This window comes from Anoplophora glabripennis, unplaced genomic scaffold, assembly GCF_000390285.2.
Source record: "Anoplophora glabripennis isolate ALB-LARVAE unplaced genomic scaffold, Agla_2.0 scaffold1894, whole genome shotgun sequence".
Taxonomy (NCBI): Eukaryota; Metazoa; Arthropoda; class Insecta; order Coleoptera; family Cerambycidae; genus Anoplophora; species Anoplophora glabripennis.
This window is the reverse complement of record NW_019418156.1, coordinates 1-10,355: the sequence shown is the minus strand read 5'-3', so window position 1 is coordinate 10,355 and position 10,355 is coordinate 1. Positions and strand designations below refer to the sequence as shown.

Here is a 10,355-nt window from a genome sequence, read left to right as displayed (position 1 = left end):
CTACCCCGACCGCAAATGCGGCCGGTGTAGGCGCTTTGTGGGACCTCCTTTTGTCCTGGCTGGGCCCCGCCGGCTAGGGCCCTTTCTTCTGGCGCTCTTCTTGCTTCGCCGGCTCGTCTGTGTAAACCCCGGGGGTTGTGTCATATTTATGTGTGGTGTGGTATGGTTGGGTAGGGCAGTGCGGCTATGCAGCCTGGGTTGCGCTTTGCTAAGGTGGCCCTTAGGCTAGCGCGGAGTTATGAATCATTACGTCTTCCCCTTTTGCCAAGTAGATAGCGCCATCTATCAATAATGGTAGACCGCCTTGAATATTTCAATCAATGACCGCCTATAAATTTAAAGCATACTGTAATATTTATTAAGTATTACATATTAGTACCATTTTTATCCGAAAGATGGCGCTACAAATCTAATTCTCGTCACGATTTTATTACGTAGTTCCTACAATTCTGGAACAGAAGTTATCATTTTGGATCAGATCAATTTGCAGATTTTTATGTACACAAGAACAAAAACTGTGTAAAAATAAACAAAAGTAAAGGGCTCCTTTAAACACATTAATACACTGTTATGCAAATGTGAAATTATATTTAATTAATTTAATGCTACATACATAAATATGTATAATCGTATAATAGTGCACAATAAAAGCTAAAGATTTAAACCTATATTTTTCCCTTAAAATAATACTAATAAAATACAATAGGCAATAACAGTGTTAGTACAATAACGTTTCTTTGCACTTGTAATACCGTTCCCCCTACACAAATTACGAAAAATCAAATGAAAATTATAAATTACATAGGACAAAGGGTTAATTTTAAATGTGTACATTGTGCTTCCCTAAACCTATGGGTTCAGGTTTACAATTATTAATAAATCGGTGTGGGTACAGAAAAAACTGATACGTAACAAATCACTATATTTATTAGTTGACAAAGTCTCCAAACGAAATGGGAAAATTCGTGTATTGACACAGCAACAGATGTCTGACCTTAGAGCCTTAAATCCTGTTCTGCAGGCAGTATCCAGGGCACGGCGGGCTGGCGACGAGGGGAATAGTGTTCACTCCGCAGTGACCACCTCTTAGGCTTTCCCGGAAGATCTCAAATGTCCGCAATCTCCTGGAGACGCTATTCAAAGCAACACAGCAGCTGATTCCTCCAGGCTCCTCATTTCACCTCTCTTCTGTCAATTCCTTGACTTTTCCTCTTTTTTTCCGTCAATCTCCCCGCCTCCTATTCCTCGTTTTTCCCTTCTACTCGCGCACTTCACACCCACCACTTAATATCTACAACTAATCTATTTTACAACTACTTAACAACTATGCCTGGGGTATTGCGACGGGCGCATTACACCATATAAAAATTAAAGAGGTCAAAAAAATACATGTATCAAATAAACCCTTATTTAAGCATAGAAAATGAAGGTGGTTACAGCAAAATTCGTTTAGCCGACAGCTTCTCGTGCCAAAGCGGTAATAATCTTCCCATCCACATGTACACAACTCCTACTCGTAAGGACAACACAAATAATTAATTTAGGGCAGGACGAATAATGAATATCAGGCTGGAAGGGTGAATTGATTTTATGCAAATATAATTTAAATAAAATAAAAAACTTCCCACTACTGCTTTCTGGTTTACCGCAACACTCGTCTCAAAAATCATGTGGACAACCGAATACCGTGTTTTTAAGCTAGAAGTGAAAAAGGGGACAGACAGTATTGCTAAAAACCACCCCTGCATAGGAATGGCCAGAGAAGGAGGCTTTGAACATNACAAAGGGTTAATTTTAAATGTGTACATTGTGCTTCCCTAAACCTATGGGTTCAGGTTTACAATTATTAATAAATCGGTGTGGGTACAGAAAAAACTGATACGTAACAAATCACTATATTTATTAGTTGACAAAGTCTCCAAACGAAATGGGAAAATTCGTGTATTGACACAGCAACAGATGTCTGACCTTAGAGCCTTAAATCCTGTTCTGCAGGCAGTATCCAGGGCACGGCGGGCTGGCGACGAGGGGAATACTGTTCACTCCGCAGCGACCACCTCTTAGGCTTTCCCGGAGGATCTCAAATGTCCGCAATCTCCTGGAGAAGCTATTCAAAGCAACAGAGCAGCTGATTCCTCCAGGCTCCTCATTTCACCTCTCTTCCGTCAATCCCCTCACTTTTCCTCTTTTTTTCCGTCAATCTCCCCGCCTCCTATTCCTCGTTTTTCTCTTCTACTCGCGCACTTTACACCCACCACTTAATATCTACAACTAATCTATTTTACAACTACAATCTATTTTACAACTACTTAACAACTATGCCCGGGGTATTGCGACGGGCGCATTACAACATATAAAAATTAAAGAGGTCAAAAAAATAAATGTATCAAATAAACCCTTATTTAAGCATAGAAAATGAAGGTGGTTACTGCAAAATTCGTTTAGCCGACAGCTTCTCGTGCCAAAGCGGTAATAATCTTCCCATCCACATGTACACAACTCCTACTCGTAAGGACAACACAAATAATTAATTTAGGGCAGGACGAATAATGAATATCAGGCTGGAAGGGTGAATTGATTTTATGCAAATACAATTTAAATAAAATAAAAAACTTCCCACTACTGCTTTCTGGTTTACCGCAACACTCGTCTCAAAAATCATGTGGACAACCGAATACCGTGTTTTTAAGCTAGAAGTGAAAAAGGGGACAGACAGTATTGCTAAAAACCACCCCTGCATAGGAATGGCCAGAGAAGGAGGCTTTGAACATTCTTATAAAAATATTTCAAAATTTCCTACATCTAAACCAATACTTAATTTATTTATTTCTTCTTAGTTCATTAAAGAGTTGAGTTTACAAGTCTATACGACATCGGCAACACAGAAATTTTGATCTCTCAACGCATAAATATCACGGCCAAGTCAGCAGTTCTCAACCATTTTTTATTAAGAAAACCAATGCATATTTATTTTGTTCCAAATGTTTTTTGAAGTTGTTTAAAATACACATGTACACATTTAACATTCTCCCTGAATATTGATAACGAAAAAGATACATCTTTAAACATAGAAAAAAGCAGGTGCATATTACAAAGTATTCATTTTAATGCATTGTCACAAAAGCGCTAGTCCAAAATCACTTGTCTCTTTGTGTTTCGGTGAGAGTTTTGTGTTTGAACCGATGTTTTTCACGATAGGCTTTACATTTTACACATTCGCATATTTATGGTCGGTCTCTTAAATGCCTCCATATTTAACTGGATTTTGCGCTTCAATGGGCCATACTTGACACCCACAAATGTTTTTTGTGAATCAGCAGATATCTCCTTAGAGACTTCTTATGTGTGATTTCGGGATCACATTGATGCATTTGAATCTGCGACACACCTTTGCATGCTCGTACACCCGTGAAGGCTCTCTATGCTTCAACCTGTTATATTTTATACCTCTCCTGCATTTGGATTCATAGTCACAGTCGGTACACCTTATCTTTATGTTTCAGTTGATGCCCTTTCATGCAACTTTTGTATTTAGTTTCAAACCTGAGAAGGATCTCTATGCTTCAGTTGATGCGATTTGAGATATCTTTTGTATATAGTTTTATAACCGCAGTCATTACACCTGTACATTTGAACCTGCGAAGGATCTTTGTGTTTCAGTTGGTGTCTTTTCATGTGACCTTTGTATTTAGTTTCGCAATCACAGTCCTTACACCTGTACATTTGAACTTGGGAAGAATCTTTATGTTTCAATTGGTGCCCTTTGATATTCCTCTTGTATTTACTTTCATAATCACAGTCGTTACATCTGTACATTTTAACCTGCGAAGGATCTTTATGTTTCAGTTGGTGCTTTGTGAAATATTCCTTGTATACAGTTTTGTAATCGCAATCATTGCACCGGTACATTTGAACTTTAGAAGGATCTTTATGCTTCAGTTGGTGCTGTTTGATGTGACTCTTGTATTTAGTTTCGTAATCGCAGTCATTGCACCTGTACATTTGAACTTTAGAAGGATCTTTATGTATCAGTTGATGCTGTTTGATAACACCCTTCCATTTAGTTTCGTAATCGCAGTCGTTACACTTGTACGTTTGAACTTGGGAAGAATCTTTATGTTTCAGTTGATGCCGTTTGATATAACTCTTGTATTTAGTTTCGAAATCACAGTCATTACACTTGTACGTTTGAACCTGAGAAGGATCTTTGTGTTTCAGTTGGTGATTTTTCATATCACCCTTGTATTTAGTTTCGTAATCGCAGTCATTACACCTGTACCTTTGAACCTGCGAAGGATCTTTATGTTTCAATTGATGCAGTTTGATGACACGCTTGTATTTAGTTTCGTAATCGCAGTCGTTACACTTGTACATTTGAACCCGCGAAGGATCTTTGTGTTTCAATTGGTGCCTTGTGAAATTTCTCTTGGATACAGTTTTGTAATCGCAGTCATTACACCTATACATTTGAACTTTAGAAGGATCTTTATGCCTCAGTTGATGATCTGTCATAACATCCCTGTATCTAGTTTCGTAATTGCAGTTGTTACACCTGTACATTTTGACCTGCGAAGGATCCTTATGTTTTAGTTGATGCCGTTTGATACTCTGCTTGCATTTAGATTCATAATTACAGTCCTTACACCTGTGCATTTGCACCTGCGAAGGATCTTTATGTATCAACTGATGTCTGGTAAAATTTGTCTTATTCTTTGATTCGTATGTACAACCGTCACATTTATAAATGGGTAGTTGTAAACTGTCCTTATTCGTTAATGCGGTGTATTTGGTTCTATAGTCGCATTCTACACAATTGTTAGAGTTTTTATGTTTTATATAATGACTATTACAACTGACCTCCCGTTTTGCCTTGAAATCACAAATGTCACCACACTCATACAATCGCCGTTCAGATGCGCTTTTGTGTTTCACCGGAGACTTAGTAAGCTCACACCTGTGCCTTGTCTTGTAATCATATGATCCGCATCGATGCATACGCGTTTCCGAAGGATCACTATGCTTCAACCGGTGTTTCTGAAAAAATTTTTTATTTTCAGTTACATACTCACACCATTCACATTTATATGCTTCAGCACGGTGTGATATAAAATGGCTTTTGCTTCCAGTTTTGTAAATACGTTTATCACATTTGTAAAATACTTTGTCGTCCTGCTTGACTTTCGTATTACATTCGTTTATGGATATATTCTCATGTTTACATTCATCCTCTTCTGCATCTCTAAGGACACTCTTCTCGAATGATTCACTATCGGAGGTCTGCAGTGTCGAGTCGCTGAAAAAATTACATATACAGGGTATTTTCCAAAGTGCGGTGTTAATTCTAAGGGGTTATAGGTTATTCCAAATGTAGTTATATGGTTTTAAACTCCACAGGGCATTATTTCAATTTTATTATCATAAGAACCAAATAATTTTTTATTACAATTAGGTCATATTTTTCTTGAAAATATATATGTTAAAATTAATTATGCAAAAACCCTTAGAAATACAAAAAATTAAAAAAAAATTACTGTTAAAATAGTCTTCTCTTACCTCCCTTCCTCATCTTCCGATTTTATGTCGATACTTTCAGCTTTGATCGACATTTCCATCTCGTTGATATTGAATTCTTTGTCCTCGTTTTCAGTCTTAACAAATAAATCGGATGGTGACGTATCTATCTGGCTTTCTGTTGCTGCGTTATTAAAAATACCTGTAATTTTTTCCTGTACTTCCCAGCAATTTTTTAGGAAACTGTTGTGGGTGCACACAGAATCAAAGCATTCCTTACATACGACAGGATCTTTGATGATATTTATATTCTGCAAAGTAGTTTCATTAAATTGCGAAAAATTAACTATTTACCATCACTGGTACCATTTCAGGAGCCAATTTCTCGATAGCTTCAAGTTCCTCTCCACAAATGCACCTATACTCACTTTCTACTGGCTCCATACACAATCGACATATTTTCTGACCATCTGAAATATCCATTGACTCGTTTGTCTTTTCCTTCGTATACACATCTTTTATATCGAGTTGTAACATTTTTTCACAATCCACATATGGAATAATTGCGTAATCGGTCTTCAGACAAGTTGCCTTAAATTCGAATGCTGCGTTTAACTTTCTTCTGCAAACGTTACATATAACCTCTTTGCCTTCGCTATCAAATTTCTGAAATATATGCAACTTTAACCAAAGAGAAAGAAAATCACTTTGGCAGAAAATATCAATTATTGTTAAGTCGCTCTAATGNACTTTCTTCTGCAAACGTTACATATAACCTCTTTGCCTTCGCTATCAAATTTCTGAAATATATGTAACTTTAACCAAAGAGAAAGAAAATCACTTTGGCAGAAAATATCAATTATTGTTAAGTCGCTCTAATGCGTTGAGGTGAGCGAAATGAGATGTATGCATATTCATTAGAATGCTTCGTTTGAAACGTATTTCTTTTTTATTTGCTCCGTTGAGGAAATATTGTTCTAAAAATTGGAAATAAAATTTTACCAAATTTCAGTTCTTAATTTTAATTTTTAGTACTCGCTATTTAATTTTAAAATTTTCCTATTCATTTAACACGTAAGCTTACATTTTTTTTTAATTAAATTATCTCAACTGCATTTCACATTACTTTATTGTCTATAGGTGATAATTATAGTTCTATCTGTAATTTCAATTATTCTATAAAGATAAAACAAGGGGTTTTTAAATTTTTTCACATTTGAATCTATTTATTTCATGAAATAATAACTTTACAGCGTTACTGATGACTTTTTTATACTAAATTTAATTTTCTGTAAAAATGTCATCAACGATTTTGCTGTAGGTCTAGTAATTTATGAGAAAAATGCAAAAAATCGATAAAATTAAAAAAAAAATACAATTTTTTAGTAGTGAAACCTTTCAAGACACCTAGATCCTGCTATGGACACTTTCAAAGAACAAAAATTTCCCTATAATTATCGGCTATGGACAATAAAGTAGATAACGTAAAATGTAGCTGAGATATAGATAATTTAAAAAAAAACGGTAGGTTTATGTGTTAAATGAATAGGAAAATTTTAAAATTAAATAGCGAGTACCAAAAATTAAAATTAAGAACTGAAATTTGGTAAAAAAATTTTTTTTCCAATCTTTAAAACAATATTTCGTCAATAAAACGAAAAAGTAATGTACGTTTCAAACAAAGTACCCTAATATACAGGGTGTCCCGTTCACGTTTCAAAAAAACTTGTGTGCAAGTTCCTCTTGGGAAAATAATAGGGGTAGTTCATGTAAAGTTTTTTTCTTAGACGCCCTGTTTTCGAGATGCAGTGTGTTGAAGTTGTTACTTTTCCAAATGATTTTTCTTAATTATCTTTAAATCGGTTAAAGATAAAAATGTCAAAATTTGTACACGAGTAAACATCAACCGTGCGTTAAGAATAATTTGCAAACGGTTTCTTTCTGAAAAGCAGCTGTTTTGTTCTGTATGTCTCCAAGTCTGTTTCCTATTATTTTTCTGTTCTTACCACTTTCTTTTAAGCATTCATGTCCATCAACAATTCACTTCTTTCAACAATTGTTTATTTTAGTAGTGTTAGTGTAGTAGTTTACAAATTCTAAAATTAGATAATTAAGAACCATAATTTGTTTATTTTAATTTACTTTTATAAATGTTAGTTTACAACAATCTGAAACTTAAAATAAATTTTAATTTTTTTTAGTTAAAATGTTTTACAGTTTCATGTGATACGTAAGAAATTAAAATTATAGTCTTCAATGCAAATAATGTTGGTAGCTAAATGTCTTCAGGTCGTTCAATGGTAAAGTCCTCTTTCAATTTAATATTTTGTTAATGTACTTGTGCCGCTTTATACGACTAAAAAATATGCAACTTCAGTTTCCTCGAAAATGGTACATATTACCGAATTTTGACAAATACACCAAATTCGAATTAACAACAATTACTCCTACAGTACTTTTCTTTAAATAATTCATTATCATTACCCTTTTCCATTTTAATTTTGAAATATGCTTGCATTTTTTATTTGTAAAGTATGTCAGGATAATATTAATTTTAACAGAGAATGTGGTAGTGGCCAGGTTGAAAATGAAGATGAGATATATTATACTACTAAACAAAAGGTTCAAAAAGTTTTCCACGTTATATATACACAGGGTCCCTGATATGCACAGTTGATATCTCCGAAAGTAAGATAGCTACGAAAAAATCATAAAATACAAACGTTTTAGGGTTTTTTTAATCTGTTACAATAAAGAAAAATTGAGCATACAGGATCAGTCNTTTTGTTAATGTACTTGTGCCGCTTTATATGACTGAAAAATATGCAACTTCAATTTCCTCGAAAATGGTACATATTACCGAATTTTGACAAATATACCAAATTCGAATTAACAACAATTACTCCTACAGTACTTTTCTTTAAATAATTCATTATCAATACCCTTTTTCATCTTAATTTTGAAATATGCTTGCATTTTTTATTTGTAAAGTATGTCAGGATAATATTAATTTTAACAGAGAATGTGGTACGTGGAGAGGTTGAAAATGAAGATGAGATGTATTATACTACTAAACAAAAGGTTCAAAAAGTTTTCCACGTTATATATACAAGGTCTCTGATATGCACAGTTGATATCTCCGAAAGTAAGATAGCTACGAAAAAATCATAAAATACAAACGTTTTAGGGTTTTTTTTAATCTGTTACAATAAAGAAAAATTGAGCATACAGGATCAGTCAAAAAGTCATGACGAAACAAAGTAGTTTTTTCTGTAATTTTTCTGTATATTATTCCATATTTCAATTCTTGTCGAAATTCTAAACAAAATTCATACATCACCATATCATATGATCACTAAAACTCCAATATGCTCTGTTTCATTTAAACGTTCCTTTTTGCGAGAAAATTATTCACACAAAATGTATTTTTGACATGTGTTCTCAAGATAATCACTATTAGACAAAAGAACGACGCGGCGTTGTTATGGAGTTAAAAACTTTCAAAGGTAACTTGATGGACTATAAACTTAACGGACTAAAATATTTTTCTATAATTTATAAAAAATAGATTTTCAAAGTTCGATATCTCGAAAACGGCTAAGTTTAGGCGCATGATGTGATATATGAATTTTGTTTAGAATTTCGAGAAGAATTGAGAAATGGAATAATATACAGCGTGCCCCAATAAAGAAAAAGCAACTTTGTTTCGTCTTAACTTTTTGACTGAGCCTGTATACTTAAATTTTCTTTTTTGTAATAGTTTTAAAAAACCCTAAAACGTTTGTGTCCTATGATTTTTCGAGGGCTATGTTACTTTAGGAGATAATCGACCGTTTCCATACATATCAGCGACATTGAACTACGTAATACATAACCATCACTGACTTACCAATTTCAGCAAAAGAACATCTAAAATATCTCTAGTAACGTTGTCTATTACCTCAAAACCATTTACGGTNGTTATGGAGTTAAAAACTTTCAAAGGTAACTTGATGGACTATAAACTTAACGGACTAAAATATTTTTCTATAATTTATAAAAAATAGATTTTCAAAGTTCGATATCTCGAAAACGGCTAAGTTTAGGCGCATGATGTGATATATGAATTTTGTTTAGAATATCGAGAAGAATTGAAAAATGGAATAATATACAGCGTGCCCCAATAAAGAAAAAGCAACTTTGTTTCGTCTTAACTTTTCGACTGAGCCTGCATACTTAAATTTTTTTTTTGTAATCGTTTTAAAAAACCCTAAAACGTTTGTGTCCTATGATTTTTCGAGAGATATGTTACTTTAGGAGATAATCGACCGATTCCATACATATCAGCGACATTGAACTATGTAATACATAACCATCACTGACTTACCAATTTCAGCAAAAGAACATCTAAAATATCTCTAGTAACGNGGAGATAATCGACCGTTTCCATACATATCAGCGACATTGAACTATGTAATACATAACCATCACTGACTTACCAATTTCAGCAAAAGAACATCTAAAATATCTCTAGTAACGTTGTCTATTACCTCAAAACCATTTACGGTTACAGTTTTGAGGCAAAGCTCGCACAAAGTTTCTTGAACGCCAGACATTGCAACAATCCTCTTTGAAACGTAAATATCAAACCGTTACTTAACCTCAATGAAAAATGAAAGAGAGTTATTGTTCTTCTTCCTCTTCTCTTATCCATGACGGATTGGTAGAAAAAAAATTGACGTAATAAATAATTACGGTTGCATTAGGTCTGTTCCAACACGCGCCATTATTCCATGGCTAGAAATTGGCCTCAATGATTTGGGATCGAGGGGGATTATCCCTCTTTATCCTGCCTCATCTCGTGT

At 34.2% G+C, this 10,355-nt stretch overlaps 1 protein-coding gene across 1 annotated transcript in view; it reads right to left on the bottom strand.

Moving 5' to 3' along the window:
- LOC108904321 overlaps positions 1–10,134 on the bottom strand; it is a gene marked incomplete at its 3' end in the record, with an annotated part of 26,968 nt that extends 16,834 nt beyond the window's left edge. The window contains exons 1-4 of the mRNA XM_023456646.1: positions 9,990–10,134; positions 5,878–6,177; positions 5,554–5,822; positions 5,070–5,293 (exon numbers count right to left, since the gene is read on the bottom strand). Of these exons, the coding sequence (XP_023312414.1) occupies positions 5,070–5,293; positions 5,554–5,822; positions 5,878–6,177; positions 9,990–10,106 (910 nt within the window). The remainder of the gene's footprint in view (positions 1–5,069; positions 5,294–5,553; positions 5,823–5,877; positions 6,178–9,989) is intronic.
- Between the last annotated feature and the right edge of the window lie 221 nt (positions 10,135–10,355).